This window comes from Carlito syrichta, unplaced genomic scaffold (assembly GCF_000164805.1).
Source record: "Carlito syrichta isolate Samal-C Ts95f unplaced genomic scaffold, Tarsius_syrichta-2.0.1 Scaffold311662, whole genome shotgun sequence".
NCBI classification, from domain to species: Eukaryota; Metazoa; Chordata; class Mammalia; order Primates; family Tarsiidae; genus Carlito; species Carlito syrichta.
In genome coordinates this window covers 89,589-112,101 of record NW_007255758.1, presented here as the reverse complement: position 1 = coordinate 112,101, position 22,513 = coordinate 89,589, and the positions used below count along the sequence as shown (strand labels likewise).

Sequence of the window (22,513 nt, the reverse complement as noted above, 5' to 3'; positions counted from 1 at the left end):
CTGCCACCCCATAGTGGGCTGAATGGCATTCCTTCGGAGTCTCAGGAAGTGTCCTTCTTTGGAAATAGGGTGTTTGCAGATGTACTAGTTAAAGGTCTTGAGATGAAGTCATGCTGGATTGAGGCTGGGTCTTAGTTTAATGACTGGTGTTCTTACAAGAAGAATCTGGGCATGGTGGTTTACGCTTGTAATCCCAGCACTTTGAGAGGCTGGGGCAGGAGAATTGCCTAAGCCCAGAAATCTGAGACCAGCCTGGGCAACATAATGAGACCTCATCTCTACAAAAAGTCAAAAAATTAGCCATGTGTGGTGGTGTGTGCTTGTCATCCCAGCTACTCAGGAGGCTGAGGTGGAAAGATTGCCTGAGCCCAGAAGCTTGAGACTATGGTGAGCCATGATTGTGTCACTGCACTACAGCCTGTGTGACAAAATGAGCCTCTCTTTAAAAAAAAAAAAGTCGGGAGCAGTGGCTCAAGCCTATAATCGCAGCACTTTGGGAGGCCAAGGTGAGAGGAGTGCCTGAGCCCACAGGTTCGAGACCAGCCTGGGCAACTTGGCAAGACCTCATTTCTACAATAAATAAATAAATAAATCAGTAGAGCAGGGTAGTATGCACCCGTAGTTCCAGCTACTTGGAAGGCTGAGGCCAGTGGGTCAACACTGGGGTGGCCGTGAACATGCTATTGCGTACCAGACTGGGCGATGGAGTGAGATTCCAACTTAAAAAAAAAGACAAACACAAAAGCCAAAAAAACCACCCATACAAAGCTACAGTTATTTCAACTGAAAAAGAAGAAGGTGTGACAGTGGTGATACATCTGTTAGGGAGGGGCCTGGCTCCATCTGGAGGTCTGGAGTTCAGGCAAAGTCCCAGATGGCAGTCCTTGGAGCTGCCCTCTGCTGCCTGGTGGGTGGTGGTGGGGGGTGGAAGGGGGGGAGGCACTGGGAGAGATTCTGAAGGTTCCAGAAAAGGAGGGATGTGCCCTGCTCCCCCATGCCCTGCATATGAACAACACAGGTCTGCACCTGGGCCCAGGACATTTTGCACAGATGTTCAGGTGGGGGGGAGGGGTTGGCGGGGGACAGGGTGAGCCAGGATTGGGCAGGCCATGGAGCCCTGAGGCCCCTCAGTGGAGCTGGGCGGGGGATGGGGAAGGCTGATGAGGCATACCTTGGAGACAGCCCAGGAGCCCGAAGACCCAGCCCCGTAGGGCTGCCTGCGTCTGCCGCCCGGCCACTGTGGGGTCGTCTGCCCACAGGCTCAGCCAGTAGCCGCGGCAGAAGGAGGCCACTTGCTGGCAGAGGAAGAGGAAGAGTGTGTAGAGGCAGAGGGGGGTGCCCACGGCCTGCAGGTAAGCCAGGTGCATGGTGGCTTTCACCTGTAGCACACATGGGAGAGGGAGGTAGAGAGAGGCTCCGGCAAGAGGCGTGAGCTGGGGCAAGGCCAGGCGAGCCTCCCAGAAACATGTCAACTGGGAAGAGGGAGCTGCCCTCCAGACCTCATAGGTACTACTCAGTGCCTTCCACTAGGGGCACCATCTACCCCCACAGGCCCTTCCCAGCTCAGGAGTCCCCTCTGCCACAGAATCCCCAACGGGCCAGGGACAGGCTATGGTGCTTTCTAGCTTGAGAGTGTTTTACTGAGCACATACTATGAGCCAGGCAATTGTCCATGCTCACAATAACCTGCCTTTCACAGATAAGGAAACTGAGGCACAGAGAGGTTCAATCACTTACTTAAGATCCTGCCCCCACAAATCTGAAGTTCTTTACACAGCTGTAGTCTTGTATCTTGCTGTTGCTGGCCTGCCTATGGCTTTCTCTTGCTCTTCGAAGAAAGTCCAGCCTCCTTGCCTCACCTCCACTCACCATCTTTCAGCATCATGGGTCCTTTTCTCTGGCCCCTCTAAACTCTTTCCCACCTCAGAGCCTTTGCACCTGCTGTTCCCTCTGCCCAGAACACTTTCTCCTGCTCCATCCATGGTTGGCCCCTTCCCATTCTTCAGGGCAACCTGTTCAAGCCAACTGTGACCCTCAGCTGGTATCCATTTCATCAGCCCTCTTTATTTTCTTTATAGCACTGATCATGATCGGATATAAGCTAGCTTATTAGCCTAATCATTTGCTGTGTGTCTATCCTCACTAGCATGCAATCTCTACTGGGGCAGAGACTTTGCCCGGCACACAGTAGGTCCTATGTAAATGTCTGCTGGGTGGATGAGTGGATAGAGGGATGAATGGGCAGGTGGGTGGATGGATGGACAAATGAGTGTGTAAGTACGTAGGTGGGGAGATGGATGAGTGAATGGATGGATAGGTGGAAAATAAGTGGGTAAGTAGGTGAATGAACAGATGAATGAATGAACAGGTAGACAGACTGATGGATAGGTGAATGGATAGTTGGCTGTATAGTTAGATGGGATGGATGGATGGGTGGGTGGATAGGTGAGATGGGTGGATAAGTGGATGGATGAATGAGTTGATAGGTGGGCATCTGAGTGGATGGTGGATGGATAGATGGATGGTTGAGAAGGATGGATGGATGGGTGTGTAAGTGGATGGAATGGAGGGATGGATGATTGGGTGGGATGGATGAATGGGTGATGGATGGGCAGGACAGATGAATTAGTGGGTGATGGGCATCTGAGTGGATGGTGGGATGGACGGATGGTTGGGTGGGACGGATGGATGGGTGGGCAAGTGGATGGAATGGAGGGGTGGATGGATGGGTGTGTGGGGTGGATGAAGGGATGATGGTTTAGTGAGATGGATGAGTGGGTGGACCGGTGACTGAGTGGATGATGAATGGATGGACACAGCAGTATAGAAGAGGAGAAATAGCCCAAGCTTCTGACTTATACTGACCTAGCTTTGAGACCCAGGTGGGTTATTTACTAGCAATGAGATCACAGACAAATCTTCTAACTCTTTCAGACCTCAGTTTCTTTATCTCCAAAATGAAGCTATCGCTATTCCCCCCCCCCCAATGGTTGTGAGGATTAAGAAACATGGAGGTCTAGAATTTTACCAGGCACACAGTGGGTGCTCAGTAAGGTGAGTGTCCTCCTCCCCAGCGCTCTCCCTGGGGGGAGGACTTGGGCTCTTGGGGACAGCAGTCCCAAGTGGGGAGAGCAAGGAAGCTGGGGGTTACCCTGCCATGCTGCACGCTCTCCTTTCCTGTTGGCCATCCTGCCCCCTCAGGGTCATCCAGAGGGACTCCTGTCTGGGCTCCTGAGGTGCCGCTGTCCTTCTCAGGGACGGACATGATGGACCTGTCATGCAGAGGAATTGAGGACAAATCAGTGTCTCTCCCCATGGTGGGGTGGGTGTGTGCCCAACCCCCAGGTACACTGATAGTCACTGAGCTCTGGGATACACTGGCACCCCCCACTCATTCATTCATTCATACATTCAACTAACAGACTGATCATGGCCTGTGTGCCATGCTTCCTCTCCCCCTGTGTGGTGCCCTGCTAAACACCGTCTATGATCCCTGAGCCAAGCAAGCCTGTTCTGATGCCATTCTACAGAATGAACTTACTTGCCCAACTTTGGAACTCTGTTCTTAGACTTTTCATTTTAGCTTAAACCTTGCGGCAATTGTTTTTCCCTTACTGTTTACCCTCAGATTTGTCAGCCCAGCCTGGCAAAATATCAATTACGCACAATTCAGATGCCTGTGGATAAGTGGGCTGGCTTAATCTTCTGTACCTCGGTTTCCTTAGCTGTAAAAATGAGGATAATATCTATCCACCCACCCACCCATCCATCCACATAGGTATACACACACAGGCACACATACACACATGGACATATCTACCTACCTACCGTTAAGTCAAGTTTTTCCTAAAGTCGCCTCCTCACATATTTTAAGTTTGGCCTATAGGTTTCTCCGTACACAGTGAACTATGGCCTAACTAGATGTGTAGACAGACTGTGATTGTGCCAATCACCGAGTTTTGGCCAATCACAGGCAGCCAACTGTTCAACCCATGTTCAGTAACAGCGATCCTCTTGATCCTCAGCCTCCCAAAGTGCTCGGATTATAGGTGTGAGCTACTGCAGCTGGCCTAAGGTTTCTTTCTTTTTCTTTCTTTCTTTCTTTCTTTTTCTTTCTTTCTTTCTTTCTTTCTTTCTTTCTTTCTTTCTTTTTCTTTCCTTCCTTCCTTCCTTCCTTCCTTCCTTCCTGCCTGCCTGCCTGCCTTCCTTCCTTCCTTCCTTCTTTCTTTCTTTTGTTCTATGGTTGGAGTCTCACTCCTTTGCCCAGGCTGGAGTACTGTGGCATGCACGCTCATAGCCACCCCGGCATCGACCTGCTGGGCTCCGGCAATCCTTCCACCTCAGCCTTCCGAGTAGCTGGAACTACAGATGCATACTACCACGCTCGGCTATTTTTAATTTTATTGTAGAGACAAGGTCTCGCCAAGTTGTCCAGGCTGATCTCAAAACCACGGGCTCAGGCAATCCACTCACCTCGGCCTCCCAAAATGCTGGGATTACAGGCTGAGCCATCGAGCCCGCCTGGCCTAAGGTTTTAATACCATCAACCTACTGGCCCATCTACTGAGGAATCTCATACACTGTGATGACAGTGGGGCTGTCTGGCATGTGACTCAGAAGTGCTCTTAGGGTGGCCAACTGAGATGGGGAGGAAGGAGTTGTGACCAGCCCCAATGATCCTCAGGGGTTGAGGCCCCTCGGGGTCCTCCTGCCATCCCCCTACCCACACCAGGCACTTAAGCTCAGACTGCCTGGCACCAGAGACCTGCTCTGTTCCCCAAGGCCTCTCGCCATAAGAAGGGATGGCATCAGGTGGCTGGTCCCTCTGTGGCAGGCCGCCCCGCAGTGAGTCCAGCTGTGCCCTGGCTGGAGTGGGCCGAGGGAAGAGGGCAGAACCTCCCCTCAGCCTCCTTGCCTGTGTTCTGCCAGCACCACGGGATGCCACTGGTATAGACTCGAGCTCTGTGCATTGCCTGCCTGTTAGAGAATGAACCCTGGGGCCTGGCACAGGCATTAATGACTGCAGGAGTGTCTGTCTTTGGAACTAGCCCTGCCCTGCTCTGGCAGTGAGATGACTCCAACAAAGTGTCCTTGCCCACGTGAGGGCTCATCCCATGGCTAGCCACTGGGGACTTCATCATCTCAGCCAGTTGGCTGGCAAGTCGCTTTCAGTGAATTGTCCCTCTACTGCACACCTGGGGGCCCTGTTCATCACAGCCTGGCCACTCCCTACCCAGCTGAGATGCAGGTGGGCCCAGCAGGCCCTGCCCCAGCCACAACCTGTGCCCTCCCAAATGTGGTGGCACCACAGTGGACTCACCTCTCTGGTCTGGGCTCAGGCCTCTTGCCTGCCAAGGAGCCACTGAGACCCTCAGCGCTGGTCCCAGGTTCTGTATCTGCAAGGTCAAGGGAATTCTGTCATACAGTGGAGTCCCACCCAGGGCCCAGACACTGGCTCTGACACCCACCCTGAGGCTATGTGGCTTTCGCCTCTCTGAGCACCTGCCTCCTGGAGTCAGCTCCTGCCACCTTTCCAGCAACTTCTCTCAACCCTCCCTGGGTTCTTCCAGGAACATCATTCATTCATTCATGAATTCAATCAGCAAATATAATTGAGCAACTGCCATGAACTTGGGATTGCCAAAAGGTCAGTGAACCGCTGTATAAGGTCAAGTTGCCTCCATTTTCCCTGATACTCTTGCTCAAGCAGTTCTTTGTGCCTGGAATGCTCTTTTTGGGCTAGCTCCCACCCACTCTCAGGTGCTATCTCCGCAAGAAGGACACCTTTCTCCCATTGTCCCCTAGACTGGGCCAGTAACTGGAGACAGAGTTGTAGTAGTTTAACAAGAGACCTCTGAGCAAGAAAAAACTGCTCTTGTAAGTTGCTGAGATTTGGGGGATGTTTGTTATATAGCATCATCGCAGCAAAAGCTGACTAACACAAACAGGCATGTTCTGTTTTCAAACTCCAGGATGGGACACTGTGAATCAACAGGTAGGGTTTTTACCAGGGTGGGCCAGGGCTGAGCAGATGTTCTCAGAAGAGGCAGGATTGAGGGAGATCTGGGTGTGAATCCTTGCTTTATCATGGAGGGGCATGATTAAAACACATTCCCTGGAGGCAGCTTGCCTGGGGTCACATCCGAGCAGTGCTACTGCTGAGCCAAGTAACCTTGGACCCATTCCTTACCTTTGGGGCCTCGGTTTCCTCATCTGTGAAATGGAGGCAACTCTAGCACCAACCTCACAGGGGCCTTGTGCCGATCGAACGAGCTAATGTATGTGACATACCATCAGCTGTTTCTGTCATTCACTGGGGGTGAGCTTGGACTGGAGACTTGACCTCCAGAACCCCGTCATGTATCCAGCAGGCTTTGTATTCTCTGGGTTACTAGAAGCCCTAGCTAGCATGTTGTGGCCTTCAAGACACCACAGACCTCCTTCTTGTTCAGTTTCTGCAGCAGCTACGAGCGTAGACTGGAGTTGAACACACCCAAGTCCTAATCTTGTGATCTTGGGCACGTGATTTAACTCTTTGTCTCAGTGTGCTTATCTGTAAAATGGCAGCAATAACTACACATGCTTCTCAGGGTATTGTGAGAATCAGATACAATAATGAATGTTTATAGGAGCTCTCAGCACAGTCCCTGGCTCACAGGTGGTATCCTTGGCTCTTCTTGGGGAAAGGTAGCTCTTGGGAGCACTGGTTGCAGATAGACCTGGGCCCGCAGGGAGGGTGTCCCCAGAACACTCCACTCAAACCAGGGGACCCTTGGAGGCTTCTCTCCAAGGGTAGCAGGAGCCAGGCTCAGAGAGTCAGTAAAGTCAGTACCTGCCTCTCCCCTGTCTCCTGGCTGTCTGGCTCGGTCCAGAAGGCCCACCAGGGCCCCCTTCCTGTTCAGAAGCTCCTGGTAGGAACCCATCTCTGCAATGGCCCCATCTGCCAGCACCACAATCCAGTCAGCCTGTGGCAGGACGTGGAGCGTGTGGGTCACGAGAATCCGTGTCTGGGCAGGAAAGAGGTGGAAGTTACACACGTGTGCATGGCCGATCTCCCAGAGCTGGGACCGGGGCAGCGTCCCTGGGCTCAGAGTGGGGAGAGCAGGCCATCTTGTGCTCCTGCCCTCTCTCTTGAAAACAGCATGTCTGCTGGGTGCAGGGGTCATGCCTGTAATCCCAACACTTTGTGAGGCGGCAGTAAGAGGAATGTCTGAGTCCAGGGGTTTGAGACCAGCCTAGGCAACTTGGTGAGACCTTGTCTCTACAATAAATCAAAAAATTAGCTGGGCATGGTGGCACACACCTATAGTTCCAACTACTTGGAGGCAGAAGGATCACCTGAGCCCAGGAGGTTGAGGCTGTGGTGGCCGTGAGCAGTGTGCCACTGCACTCTAGCCTGGGCCAGAGGATGAGACCCTAACTCAAAAAAAAAAAAGAAAGAAAAGAAAAAGAAAAAAGAAAACAGCATATCCAAACAGAGAAGCAGGGGGTAATCCTTCAGCCTTCTTGTGTCTCAAAACAAGAAGATGAGGTGTTCATCTGAACCTGGCCAGGAGCCCAAGGCGGCACTGTTGTTGTTCAACCATACACACATAGGGAATAGCTGCCGCTATGAGCCACTGAGACCTGGGGACTGTTTGTTATGTAGCACTGTCTCAGCAAAAGCTGACCAATACTGGCCAGGCACCATGGCTCACGTCTGTAATCCCAGCACTTTGGGAGGCCAAGGCAATATGATTGCTTGAGCTCGACAATTTGAAATCAGCCTGGGCAATGTAGCAAGATCTCATCTCTACAAAAAAATAAAAATAAAAGAACTAGACAGGCATGGTGGTGCACACCTGTAGTCCCAGCTACTTGGAAGGCTGAGGTGGAAGGAGGCCGAGGCTGTGGTGAGCTGTGATCGTGCCACTACCCTCCAGCCTGGAGAACAGAGTGAGACCCCAACTTAAAAAAAAAAAGCTGACTCATACAGATAAGAAAGCTGGATTCAAGAAGCGGGGTGGTAGGTACACTTGAGCAAGGCCCGGACACTATGGGCTTCCCCTGCCTGTGCCGTGACCTCTGACACATGTCCCCAAACTTACTGTGCCTCGCAGCAGCCCTCTGGGTCCGATGACCTGGTTGAAGATGTGCTGGCTGACATGGGCATCAAGGGCCGCCAGTGGGTCATCCAGCAGGTACACAGAGGCCTTGCGGTACACGGCGCGTGCCAGGCTCAGCCGCTGCTTCTGGCCCCCGGAGAGGCTCATGCCCTGTGGCCGCAGAGGGGACAGCGGCCTGAGTCTGCATCTGTTGGGAAGCTGGGACGCCTGGAGGTGAGTCCCTGTGCCTGTCCCCCGAGCCCACTCCCAGTGGCAGACCACACCCTCCAGCCAATGTTCCCCCCAGCCAGACCCAATTTGCTTCTCCCCTCTCCAGTCAGGCTTCCTGGAGAAGGTGTCTACATTCCCCAACCCATTCTCTCCTCCCACTCACTTTTGCCCATTCAAGTACTTCGTCTGCTCCCATCTCTGTAGGGAGACCACCTTCACTGAGGACACTGGTCGCCCCTCTGTTGCCTGACCCAATGGGGGCAACAGAGTCCTTAATTTTAATTGTGTTTGTTTTCTTTTTTTATTGATATATCATAGTTGGACATAATTTGGGAGCACATGTGATATTTGGATACTTGTATACATTATGCAATGATCCCATCAGAGTAACTGGGACATTCTTTACCTTGAACATTTATCTCCCTTTTTTTTTTGAATTGAGGTCTCACTCTGTCACCCAGGCTGGAGTGCAGTGGCACAATCACGGCTTACAGCAGCCTTGACCTCCTGGGCTCAGGCAATCCTTCCACCTCAGCCTCCTGAGTAGCTGAGATTACAGGTACACGCCACTATGTCTGGCTAATTTTAAAATTTTTTTTGTAGAGATGAGGTTTCACTATGTTGCCCAGGCTGGTCTCGAACTCTTGGGCTCAAGCAATCCTCCTGCCTCAGCCTCCCAAATTGCTGGGATTACCAGTGTGAGCCACTGCACCCAGTCGAACATTGATCTTTTCTTTGTGTTGTGACCATGACAATTCTTCTCTTCTATTTTGAAATATGCAATAAATAACTGTTAACCATATTTCTCTACTGTACCATTGAATGGCAGAACTTATTCCTTCCATCTAGACTTTATTTTCATTCATTCATTCTTACTTTCATTCATTCATTCATTCCACTCACAATTACTGCATGGTTTCTACAGACCCAGGAGTGGTCTAGGCTCTGAGAAACAGCAATGAACACAGTCACTGCTCTCCTGGGTGAATCTTTCATTCTAATGAGGGTGAGGGTGGGAGACAGACAATCTGTAAACCAACAAGTGAAATACATAGTACACTGGGTGGTGATGATACACACAGCAGGTGTGGGTGTAGGGCACACTGGGCCATGTGGAGGACACCTGGGGGAGTGCTTCCCAGGAGAGGGAATACAGGTGCAAAGACCCTGGGGTGGGAGCATGCTGTGGGGCTTCAGGGGTCATTGGAGAGACCCATGTGGCTGCAGTGGAGCAGGAAAGGGGACAGTTTGGGAGAGGGGCAGAAAGAGAACAGAACCAGGTCACAGGGGGCCTTGCCAGGACTGTCAGGACTCGGGCTTTTACTCTGAGGGACATGATGTGACCCTGCAGGGTTCAGAACAGAGGAAAGACATGATCTGATCTACATTTGACCAGAACTCCTCTGGCTGCTGTGTTGAGATTAGATTACAGGGGGTGAGGACAGAAGGAAAGGGAAATTGGCCAGGTGCGATGGCTCACGCCTGTCATTCCACCACTTTGGGAGGCTGAGGCAGGAGGACTGCTTGAGGCCAGGAGTTCAAGACAAGCTTGGGAAACATAGTAAGACCCTGTCTCTTTTTTTTTTTTTTTTTTTTTAATTAGCCAGGCATGGTGGCATGCACCTTTAGTGCCAGCTACTCAGAAGGCTGAAGTGGGAGGATTGCCTGAGGAAGTCAAGGCTGCAGTGAGCTATAATCATGTCACTGCACTTCCAGCCTGGGTTGATAGAGGGAGACTCTGTTTCTTAAAAAAAGTTATTAATAAGTGATTTAAAATAGAGACAAAGGGATGGGTAGAGAGTAGTGGTGGAGATCAATGGTGATGGGTTCCCAGGCAACAGAGTGATAAGACTTGGACTCCTGTCCTGCTCTGCCCTGCCTTGCTGGGTGGCATCGATCAATTGCTTGTTCTCTCTGAGCCTCACCAAAGGGTTAGGGCAGAGATGTCCAACAATGGAACATGTGCTTCTGGAGCTATGGGATGGGTAGAAATTGGCAAACTAGGACCAACAGGGAAGTCAGCTTCCCATTCACTTTTATAAATAAAGTTTTATTGGGACACAGTCAAGGAGATTCATTTGCCTATGGTCTATGACTGCCTTTGCACTCCAAGCTCAGTGCCAGGTTGTTGTGACAGGACCATATGACCCACAGAGCTGGAAACAGTCACCCTCTGGCCTTTCACAGAAAGACTTTGCTGACCCTTGTTTTAGGGAATTGTCCATGAAAAGCAGAAGTTCAAGTTAGGGAACTTGAGTGAGGTTTCCTGGGGGACGGGGAGAGAGTCTCCAGGAGGGAATGAGGGGCAGAGCCTGGGCCAGAAGGAGCATCCAGGGAGGGAGATGGGGATCGTGGATGCCAAGAGAAGGGTGCTTCAAGAAGCGGGGGGTGCCAGCTGTCCCCAGGTCTGAACATCCCAGAGCCTCCTCCTCCTGCGAACTTCTCGTCTCAGGTGATAAAGGCTCTGTCCTTCCGGAGGTTCAGACCTCCTTGAGTCCTGTCCTTTTTTTTTGAGTTGGAGTCTCACTCTGTCTGGAGTCTCACTCTGTCTGCCCAGGCTGGAGTGCAGTGGCATGCTCTTGGCTTCGCAGCCTTGAACTGCTGGACTCAGGCAATCCTTCCACCTCAGCCTTCCAAGTAGCTGAAACTACAGGTGTATGCCACCATACCTGGCTAATTTTTTGTAGAGACGAGGTCTCACCAAGTTGCCCAGGCTGGTCTCGAACCCCTGGGTTCAGGCAATCCTCTCGCCTCTGCCTCCCAAAGTGCTGGGATTATAGGTGTGAGCCACTGTGCCCAGCTGAGTTCTGTCCTTCTTTTACACCCATGTCTTATCTGTTGGATCCACCTTCAAGGTAAAAGTGGAACCTTCTGGTCCTGCCACTGTCAGCCTCCCCTATGGTGCTGCGTTGGCCCTCCCAACTGGCCCTCTGTTTCTTTTTTCTTTTTTTTTCTTTTCAAGAGACAGGGTCTCGCTCTGTCGCCCAGCATGCAGTGGCACAATCACCAATTACTAACCATTTATTGAATGCCTACTGCATGCTTAACCCTGAACCGGGCTTTCTTCCCCCGTGCTTCCCTGATCCCCTCTGTCTCTCTGTCACACTGCCCAGGGCCCAGGGAAGCAAGTAGTCCCCAACTGCAATGTCTTCCTGCCCCAAGGAGAACTGAGATGCTCACCTGCTCCCCAATTGGGGTGTGGACTCCCGCGGGGAAGCCATCCAGGTCCGGTCGCAGTGCGCAGGCCTCTAGCACTGTCTCCAGCCACAGCAGGTCCAGCTCCTGCCGGAAGCACACATTCTCCGCCACAGAGCTGCTCTGCACCCAGGCCTCCTGGGGCACGTAGGCCACTGGGCCCTGAAACACAGTTCACTTTGGCTCCAGGTGGGAGCCGTTTGGGGAGAGCTGGGCTCTTAGGGTGGGAGGGAGGGGAAAGGAGCAGGAAGAGATTTTGAGGATGGGGACAGCCTGGCAGACAGGTGGGGGGGTGTCTCACCTTGATGTTCACGGAGCCCTCCACCTTTGTCAGCTCCCCGAGAAGGGCGGACAGCAGGGAGGACTTCCCTGCCCCCACTGGGCCCACGACAGCCAGCAGACAGCCCTGGGGCACGGCGAGGTTTATCCTGGCAACCCAGGAGGGGAGATGTGTCCCCCCCGCAGTCAGGGCCCCACCCATGTCTATACCAAGACGTAGCCATATGCACACCCCACCACACATGTGCACACACGTGCATGCACGCCCATCCAGTGTGCACACATGCACATGCACACACACAGCTGATTTTGCCTGAGTGTTTTACCAGCATGGCCTCCTGCCTCGGCTGGTCAGTAGGCACAATTCCCTGCCCTCCTGGCTCCTGCCCTTGCCCTCACTGCCACTCCTGTCATGTCCCACAGCTCACCCTCCACCCAGCACCCAGAGGGACCTGCCAAAACCCAGTCAGATCTGACCCTGCCCTGCTGGAACCCTCCATGCCCCCACTTCACTCAGGCCAAAGCTAGAGTCCTGACAACTGTGAAGGACATCAGCCTCCTTCCGCTTGGTGCCTCCCTGCTCTGCCTGAGTGAAGTGGGGGCATGGAGGGTTCCAGCAGGGCAGGGTCAGATCTGACTGGGTTTTGGCAGGTCCCTCCGGGTGCTGGGTGGAGGGTGAGCTGTGGGACATGACAGGAGTGGGGGCGAGGGCAAGGGCAGGATCCGGGAGGGCAGGGAGAGGATTGCATGAGCCTGTGGGTTCGAGACCAGCCCGGGCAACTTGGAGAGACCTCAACTCTACAATAAATTTTAAAAAATTAGCTGGGTGTGGTAGCACATGCCTGTGGTTCTGGCTACTTGGAAGGCTGAAGCGGAAGAATCACCGGAGCCCAGCAGGTCAATGCCGGGGTGGCCGTGAGCGTGCCACTACACTCCAGCCTGGGCGACAGAGTGAGACTCCAACTCAAAAAAAAAAAAACGGAGAGAAAGCAGGGCCCTTGTTTGTTTCCTTCCCTCCATCCCCAGCACCGAACAGGACCTGGCATACACAGGGAGTGCCCAATCCATGCTGGAAGTGATAAACAACATTTGATACTAACACAGCCCAGGGTATTTTCTATCCCTTCCTAGTGAGTTTAGGAGCTGACTGGGGTTTTCAGCCACAAAGACCCAGCCACAGAGTTGGGGGCTGGAGGTGACAATGACCTTGGGACTGACACAGGCGGCACAAAAGTGGGCACTGCTGGTGGGGCTGGTCCCTGAGGCTCCTCTCAGCCAGGTCTTCCTTGGTGTCATCTTGGCCAGCCTAGGAGCTGAGGAGCGTCACCCCGCAACTGGTTGGTCTGGCTCAGATGCCTGGTCCCCCACCCACAGGAGCCCCTGCCTTCCCGACTCTCCACCAGAGCCAACCCTGGGACCCTCCCCCAGCCTGGGCCCGGACCTCTCCAGCCCCTTCTTCAGGTAGGAAATGGCAGGACACCCACACATTCTCTTCCTGTAAATGCAAGGGTGGTTCCTGGGGAGTTGCTCTGTACCTGTGGAGGCAGGGAGGGCTTTCCCGGGACCAGGCGAAGGTGCCCCTGTGTATGGTGATGCAATCCTTCCTGGCATCTGCTGAGCACAAGACACCAGTCACAGGAGACCCTGCCTAGTGGCCTCTTCATCTGGAGACCCTCAGGCCCCACCACCCTCCCCAGGGGCAGCTGGAAGTCTCTCCCCCTGAACAAATCGCCTTGCTGCACCACCGGTATGTGTGTGACCCTGTAGGGATCCCATTTCCTCTGCATAACCATGGCCCAGGGACCAAAGCCTGTCTGCTGCCTGGCTTTGTAAGTAAAGTTTTATTGGAATGCAGCCACGGCCATTCATTTGCATATTTTTAAAGGCTGCTTTCCTTCCTTCTTCCTTTCCCTTCCTGTCCTCCTTCTACTTTCCTCTTCTCTCTCTCTCTCTCTCTCTCTCTCTCTCTTTTCTGAGACAGGGTCTTGTTCTGTCACCCAGGCTGGAATGCAGTGGTGTGATCGCCACTCACCACAGCCTTTAACTCCTGGGCTCAACTGATTCTCTAGCCTCAGCCTCCTGAGTAGCTGACTACAGGCACACACCACCACGCAGGGCCAACTTGCCCTTTTTTAACAACCTAAGCCATGGGGATTCTCCTTTTTCCTTCCTTCTGTTTCCCCATCTGTAAAACAGGAGAGTCATAGAAGCACCCACCTCATAAGGTTGTGATGAGGGTTAGGCAAGTTTATCACTATATAGAACATTGCCCCCCAGTTTTACTAAGGTATAACTGAATAATGAAAATTGTACATATTCAAGGTGAACAATGTGATGACTTGACAGATGTGTGACTGTGCAGTGGATACTACAAGCAATTAATGAGGATATCCATCACCATGATTAGTTACTACCTTGCACATCTGTGTGCGGTGAGGACCCTGCACTCTGAGCGGTGCTGGCATGTGGCAAACGTCCACTCACTGTTGTGTTTATATTGTTGTCTCCTCCAGATCTCAGGCTGAAATGTGATCCCCCGTGTTGGAGGTGGGGCCTGGTGGGTGGGGCTTGGGTCATGGGGGTAGATCCCTCACGAATGGCTTGGTGCCATTCAGAGGTGATGAATGAATTCTAGCTCGACTAGTTCTCATGAGAGCTGGGTGTTGAAAAGCCCAGGCTGCTCTTGTCTCATGGCAACACAAAATGGAGGGATGAATACAATGTCACTTTCACATGCTTTTGGGGGACAAGCAGGGACAGTGGGAGAGGGAGGCTGTGGCTCCAGCCAGGTGCCCAAGGGTGTCAAAGTCTTGCTAAAACAATACACAGGGGTCTCTGACTGGATAGCATGGCCTCCGTGGGATAATGGCAGTCATCACAGGCTTAAGCTATTGCCTGAGTGGGTCCTAAAAGCCATGCACTGCTGTCTCCTGAGCAGACCTGGTGACAGTCCTGCCAGAGACCATTGGGAATCCACAGCCTGAAGGGGAGGGGTTACCACCCAAGGCCACACAGGTGAAGGTGGCAACCCAGGGCCTGGGGCTGAGCCTCCAAATCACACCAACAATGCTGTGTCTGGCTGAGTATGTGTTAGAGCTTTGAGTACTCTCAGAATCACCAGTTGTGGGTTACTTAATGGCCTCTTTGCTGACTTGGGTTTTTTTTTTCTAGTAATAACTGAACACGAACTTTGCACCAGGACTTTTTCTAAGTGCAGCCCTTAAATGAACCCATCTGACACTCACAACAACCATATGCAATAGGTGCTGTGAGGATTGACATGCCCATTTTTCAGATGAGAACACTGAGACTCAGAGAGACGAATGACTTGCCGAGGTCACCCCGTTCATCAGTGCTAGGTTGGGCTTAGGCCTGAGCAACCCAACACCACAGACTGGGCTTTTAACAACCATGTGAGTGTTTCCCAGGTAAGTAGGTTGACCAGATTCCTGCGTTACAACAAAGAGGAGGGTGTCTTGACCCGGTGATAGTTGCCCTGCCCCCACAGCTGGTCAGTTAATGTCACTAGACCCACAGGTGTGCGGTGAGAGATGGATGGGGCAGAGTAGGGAAGCCTAGCAAATGATGCTTGTGACTCTGGTTTTATTTTCTAGCTTGAGAAAATCTTCGCAATGTTTATCACCCTGGACTTTTTGCACAAGGACAAGGACCTGGTCTGTTGGTGCATTTACCACTGTACACTCAGAAGGGCACACAGTAGGTGCTTATGAGTGGTCCCTGAACCACTGGCAGAAAGAACAGCAGCATGGTGCCTGACTGTCATGTGCTCCCTGTTGCAGGCAGTCCCCATGCTCAGTGTAGATGCTGGCTGGTTATCCCCATCTCTCCCTCACTCACAGTGGGACCCAGTGGTCCTCGTGCCCACTGCAATGCTGGCTGGGCATCCCCCTACCCCTCCCTCAGCCCTCTGTGGGACCCAGTACTCACAGCATCCAGAGGGACTTTTGTCCACAGCATCAGGGTCAAATTCTTCCAGGCAGAGGAAGGTGACCAGACGGTCAAAGGACACCCGGGCCTGGAGAAACCGAAGCCCCAGGTCACAAAGCCAGAAGAGTAAAGGACTCAGGCATCAGGTGTCTCAAGATGCATGGGGACAGCTTCCTGTCTAGCAAGCTCTGCAAGTCTGCAAGGTGTGAGGATGAAACATTCCAGGTTGTGGGAAACAGTGAACACTTGACCTTGATGGTGGTGGTGATCTCCTACCTCCTCTCTCCTAATCAGCGAAATTAGAATCGTCCAGCTGCTGTTCTGCAGACAGCAGGGAAGGGGACAGTGGCTTTTCCAATGATACTAAGACAGTATATGGGACGGTTTCAAACATTGTCCACCAAGGAGTGGCCTCCTAGTTCCCAGTCACAAACCCATCTTTGGGGAAGAAAGAGGTAACTGTCAAAATGGCTCACGCCTATAATCCCTGCACTGTGGGAGGCCGAGGTGAGAGGACTGCCTGAGCCCAGGGGTTTGAGACCAGCCTGGGCAACTTGGTGAGACCTCGCCTCTACGATAAATCAAAAAATTAGCTGGGCATGGTGGCACATGCTGTAGTTCCAGCTACTTGGAAGGCTGAGGCAGAAGGATCACCTGAGCCCAGCAGGTTGAGGCTGCGGTGGCCCTGAGAGTGCACTGCACTGGGCGACAGAATGAGTCTTCAACTCAAAAAAAAAAAAAAAAAAAAAAAGAGAGACAGTTCAGTTAAGTGGCTGTTTCTCATTTTCATCATGCTCAAGGAGTTCCCATTGAGAGGACACGAGACAGTAAAGGGAGAGAAACAAAATTGCTTTGTAAAAAAGAAAAGGGAGAACCAGGTCAGGTGCAGTGGCTCACATCTGTTATCCCAGCACATTGGGAGGCTGAGGTTGGAGGATTTCTTGAGGCCAGGAGTTCAAGACCAGCCTGGGCAACAGCGAGACACCTGCCTCTACAGAAATAAAAAACATTAGCCAGGTGTGGGGGTATGCACCTGTAATTCCAGCTACTGAGGAGGCCAAGGTAGGAGGATTGCCTGAGCCCAGGATTTCAAGACAGCAGTGAGCTATGATTAAGGCACTTCATTCCAGCCTGAGAGACAACAGAGTGAGATGCTGTCTCAAAAGTAAGTAAATACAGCCTGGATGCAGTGGCTACACCTGTAATCCCAGCACTTTGGGAGGTGGAGGTGAGCGGATTGCCTGAGCCCAGGGGTTCAAAACCAGTCTGGGCAACTTGATGAGACCTCGCCTCCACAATAAATCAAAAAAATTAGTCAGGCGTGGTGGCGCATGCCTGTAGTTTCAGCTACTTGGACGGCTGAGATGGAAGGATCGCCTGAGCTCAGCAGGTGGAGACTGTGGTGGCCGTGAGTATGCCACTGCACTTCAGCCTGGGCAACAGAGTGAGACTCTGACTCAAAAAAAAGAAAAAAAGAGTGACTTCAATATAATAAAAATAAAACAAATTAAAAAGGAAGCTGGACCAAACCCTTGCATGTGGAACTGCTGGACAGACAGGCTTGCATATTTTGAGGATGTCTGCTGAGGTCCCTATGTGGTCCCTGGACCCCAGTGACCTCCTCACTGGCACCTCCCCCTGCACTCCTGCCTCCCCTCACCTCCTTCCTGCTCCATTCACACCACTGCCAGTCTCCCTCCTTCTCTGTCCTCCTGCTCTGTGGATAGCACCTGCCTGGGCAGACGGTGCTAGTCACAGCCCACGGACCCCCCAGCCCCGCCCACCTCACCTGGGCTAAGGAGTGGATGGAGAAGGGGAGGAAGGCCTGGGCTTTGTTGAGGAGGCTGAGGACCGTGAGTGTCACAAAGGCCTTCTCCGCATCCATGGCATTCTCCTCAGCCACCAGCGTGTGAACGGCAAACACAACCAGCGCAACCTGGGGACACACGGGTGACAGTGAGGCGGTGGGCATGGCTGGGGAAGTCTGGCAGGCATTGGTACCTCTGGGATCCACGTGGCCTGTGATGTCCGTGTGGGTTCCCTTCAGGGGTTTCACCCCAACCCAGCTAACTCCAGTCCTCTCTAGATCACAGGCCACGCAAGGCTCTCTCCAAGGACACGAGTGTGTTGATGAAGGATACGTGTGCGTCCCCATGGCTAGACATACTAACTCTGGTCCAGGCACTGGGGGACAGCACAGGCTTCTCTTCTCTCTCTCTCTTTCCCTCTCTTTCCTTCCTTCCTTTTTCCCTCCCTCTCTCTCTTTCCTTTCTTTTTTTTTCCTTTGGAGTCAGGGTGCCACTCTCTTGCCCAGACTGGAGTGCAATGGGATGATCTTAGCTCACTGCAGCCTTGAAATCCTGGGCTCAAGCAATCCTCCTGCCTCAGCCTCCGAGTAGCTGGGACTACAGGTGTGCACCATCATGCCAGGCTAATTTTTAAATTTTTATTTTGTAGAGATGAAGTCTCGCTATGTCACCCAGGCTGGTCTCAAACTCCTGGGCTCAAGCAATCCTCCCGCCTCAGCCTCACAAAGTGCTGAGGCTACAAGCATCAGCCACCGTCCCTAGATGACAGTTTTCAATTCTGGTAATATTTTCATCATTCCAGAGGTGCTGGGACTTGTGACCCCCGGAGTCCCCGGGAAATGACTCTGGAGTTGCAGGGAGCAGCACTTGTGGTTCTCAGTGTCACCAGGGATGGTTCAGCTCCGGCTGTTGGTGGCGTTTTGGTGCCAGGTGCTACTGTGATGGTCACTTGGCATATAGTCACTTGGCTTGATGTTCATATGGTGTGATAGTTGATGGGCCCTGGTGTGAAGGTCACACCTATGTGAAGGTCATTCTTATGTGATGGTCATTCAGTATGATGGTGTGAAGGCCACTCAGTGTGAAAGCCATTCAGTGCGATGGTTACCCTTATGTGACGGTCACTCAGTGTGATGGTCACTCGGTGTGATGGTCACTCTTATGTGAGGGTCACTTATGTGAGGGTCACTCAGAGTAATGGTCACTCAGTGTGATGGTCACTCTTATGTGAAGGTCCCTCAGAGTGATGGTCACTCGGTGTGACAGTGTGATGGTCACTCAGTGTGATGGTTACTTGGTGTGATGTCACTAAGTGCAATGGTCACTCTTATGTGATGGTCACTCAGTGTGATTGTCACCCAATGTGATAGTCACTCTTATGTGATAGTCACTCAGTGTGATTGTCACCCAGTGTGATGGTCATTCTTATGTGATGGTCACTCAGTGTGATGGTCACTCTTATGTGGTGGTCACTCAACGTGATGGTGTGATGGTCACTCAGTGCAAAGGTCACTCGGTGCGGTGGTCACTCTTATGTGATGATCACTCAGTGTGACAGTGTGAAGGTCATTTGGTGTGATGGTAACTTGGTGTGAGGGTCCCTCGGTACATGGTCACTCCTGTGATGATCACTTGGTGTGAAGATTACTTGCTGTGGGCACTCTGTGTGAAGGTCACTCAGTGCAGTGATTACTTTTGTGTGATGGTGACTCAGTGCAATGGCATGAAGGTCACTCGGTACAGTGGTCACTCTTGTGATGATCAAGTGGCGTGATGGTCGCTTGGTGCAGGCACTCAGTGTGATTGTCCCTTGGCATGATGACCCAGTGACCCTATCTGGAGTGTGTCCTGGCTCTAGGCGATGGCGCTTGTAGCTCTGAAGGCTGACCATGTGAGTGACGTCTGCTCTTGTGCAGGGGCCCCTGTGGTTCTAGACCTCCATGGAGATGGTGGGGCCCAGCTCCTGGGGCCTGAAGTCGGCTGCTCCCTGCTTCTTCTGAGCTGCCTTCCACGGGGTCTTGGAGTCAGCATCCACTGGAGTCTACAATTGAGATCTCGTCTCTTTGCAAGGGCATGACTAAAGTCAGAGCTGCACATTAGCTAGTGCCAAGAGTGTCAATTGGCACAATTGGCACAGTCACAGCAGAAAAAAGTGTGGGAATGTCTCCAAAGATTAAAGACTAAAGACAGAGCTGCCGTAGGACCCGACCCCCCCCCCCCCCCCCCCCCACCCTCTAAGTATGTGTCCAAAGGCAGGGAAGGAAGCCAGCATATTGAAAGGACATCTGCACCCCGTGCTCACTGCAGCTTGGTTCATGATAGCCAAGATGTGGAATCAACTAGGTGTCCACCCGTGGATGAATCAGTAAAGAAAATGTGGCACATGTATATACACACACTGGAATACTATTTGGCCAGAAAAAAAAACAGAACCGTGTCACTTGCAACAGCATGGATGGGACTGGAGGACATTATGTAGGTGAAATATGGCAGGAACAGAGAGTTAAATGCCACGTTTTCACTCACATGTGGGAGCTAAAAAGTTGATCTCATGGAGGTAGAGAGAGGAACAGGGGTTCCCAGGGGCTGGGAAGGATATGAGTGCGAGAGAATGAAGAGAAGTTGGTTTAAGAGTACAGAGTTAGAAGGAGTAAGAGCTAGTGTTTGACAGCACAGAACAGTGGCTATAGTTAACAACAACGTGCTGTACATTTCAATACAGCTAGAGGAACCAGGCATGATGGCTCACACCTGTAATCCAAGAACTTTGGGAGGTCAAGGCAGGAGGATTGCTTAAGCCCAGGAGTTCGAGACCAGTCAAGGCAATAGAGAGAGAACTCATCTTTACAAAAATCAGAAAATTAGCCTGGTGTGGTGGTGCATGCCTGTAGTCCCAGCTACTCAGGAAGTTGAGGTAGAAGGAAAGATCACATGAGCCCAGGAGGTTGAGGCTGTGGTGAGCCATGATTGTGCCACTGTACTCCAGCCTGAGTGACAGAGTGAGACTTTGACTCAAAAGAAGAAGAAAAAAGTGAAAAGAAAAGAAAATGAAACTAAACAAAATAGCTAGAAGAGAGGACTTGAAATGTTTCCAACACAGAGACATGATAAATTCTGGAAATGGTGGACACCTCAAAGACCCTGACTTGACACATTGTACGCACTGTAATAAAACATCACACGCATCCCATAAATATGTATAAATATTGCATATCAGTAAGGCTGTGTTCTAGGAAGGCTAATCAGGCAGGAATCTGATAAATCAATTACAGAACTGCAAGACAGGTGCCTCGTCCAGCAGGAAGGCAGACACAGACATCTGCTGGCCGGCGTCCCAGATGCCACAGAGACCCAGGTTCTACCCCTGCGGCTTCCTGCACCTGTCACCTCCTCCCCACGTCAGCAGAAGAGGCAATCCCAGAGGCCTAGGACTCTCAGAACACTTTGCCAGCCACTGCTACCTTCACGGGGGTGATCTGATGAACCAGCTCAGCAGCAGGAAGCAGGGACCTCCCCTCCTCCCCCAGAACTGGATCCAGGACAGGTGGGCATGGATGGATGGGGAGGAAGGATCCAGAGGCCCTACCTACCTCACCCCATCCCGCACTCCCTCCCCAGACATGCTCTGTGCAGAGGCCAGAGTGACGTCACCAGAAACGTGGACACTTGGAAGGACACCAGCGAGGTGGAGAAGAGGAGGCCGGAGGTGCGCAGGGCGCACAGCTCACGGCGACGGACGCACAGGGCTCTCTCCAGGAAGGCCTCCTCCCAGCCGTGGGACTTGATGGCCCTGGCATTCCTGAGGGTGCAGGTGGTCAGCCGTGCCCGAGAGTCCTTCTGCCGCATTTGCTCCTCCTGGGGCCGGAGGGACAAGGACAGGGACCGTCAAGAAGTCTTCCTGAAGCCACGACAGCGACACACACAACAAGGACACAGCCAGACCCACGGCCTCCCATTGCCTCCCCCTCCCCTTCCCCAACACCAACACTGTCCTGGACCTGCGGGTCCCTCCCTACTTCCGGCCTGGTCTGTCCCTTCTCCCAAATGCCAAACCTGATAGTGGGTCTTCTTCTTGGTGATGAAGAAATTCAGAGGAAGGAGGCTCAGGAAGACGGCAATGGCGGTGAGGGCAGAGGGACCCAGGAGCTGGGGGAACAGAGGGGAGGCGGGATGTCATGTGACCCCAGGAACCTGGCTGCAGGCCCCAAGGGGTCTGAGACAGGCGTGTCAGGGAATCTGACAAGGATGGCGCCACCAGGTCATGGGGGCCCATAGACAGAGACCCTTGCTGAAGTTGGGGTCTTCCAAAGTCACGGAGGGAAACAGCCCACCTCACACGATGGGGAGGGTGTTAGATTCAAGACAGGGCATGCATGTAGACGAAAGAGGAGGGAGGTGCTCCTGGCCACCACGGTGAAGTTGAGGCCTCTGGACTCAGGACCTGAGTTCAAATCCTGCCTCTGACACTCGTTAGTGTGGCCCTGGGTAAGTCACTCGCCCTCCCTAAGCTGCGGTTTCCTTGTCTGTAAAATGGGCATAGGGGTTTTCCACTGCCTGTTATGATTATCATTCTAGTCTTCATTTCACCCTTCACAAGGGGTGCCAGATTTAACAAGGCATTGTACAGGACAGCCAATTACATCTGAACTTCACATAAAAGAGTGAATATGTTTGTAGTATAAGTATGGCCCAGGCATATTTGGGATATACTTACACTAACAAATTATTCAGTGTATCTGAAATGCATAATTAACTGGCCATCCTGTGCTTTGTCTGGCCACCCTACCCGCCGGATTGGAGGATGACTATGTCCCCTCTTGGCTGTGGTGTCTGTATCTGCAAAAATGTGGAGGTGAGGGGATAGAAGGAAGGATTTTTAAGTTGCAGTGACTTTCTGAGATTCCTTCAGAGCCATTTGGATCCATTCTCTAGACCAGCCCCACCCACCCCCAGCCCATGTGCCCCCAG

General features: G+C 52.3%; 1 protein-coding gene across 1 annotated transcript in view; it reads right to left on the bottom strand.

The window, feature by feature from the left end:
• The window catches only part of ABCC6 (ATP binding cassette subfamily C member 6), a 69,303-nt gene that overhangs the window by 23,031 nt on the left and 23,759 nt on the right, over positions 1-22,513 (bottom strand). Inside the window, exons 11-22 of the mRNA XM_008068912.1 lie at positions 21,599-21,691; positions 21,197-21,400; positions 17,527-17,673; positions 15,741-15,825; positions 13,325-13,403; positions 11,812-11,938; positions 11,496-11,672; positions 8,088-8,255; positions 6,833-7,007; positions 5,321-5,396; positions 3,152-3,272; positions 1,172-1,379 (exon numbers count right to left, since the gene is read on the bottom strand). Of these exons, the coding sequence (XP_008067103.1) occupies positions 1,172-1,379; positions 3,152-3,272; positions 5,321-5,396; positions 6,833-7,007; positions 8,088-8,255; positions 11,496-11,672; positions 11,812-11,938; positions 13,325-13,403; positions 15,741-15,825; positions 17,527-17,673; positions 21,197-21,400; positions 21,599-21,691 (1,660 nt within the window). The remainder of the gene's footprint in view (positions 1-1,171; positions 1,380-3,151; positions 3,273-5,320; positions 5,397-6,832; positions 7,008-8,087; positions 8,256-11,495; positions 11,673-11,811; positions 11,939-13,324; positions 13,404-15,740; positions 15,826-17,526; positions 17,674-21,196; positions 21,401-21,598; positions 21,692-22,513) is intronic.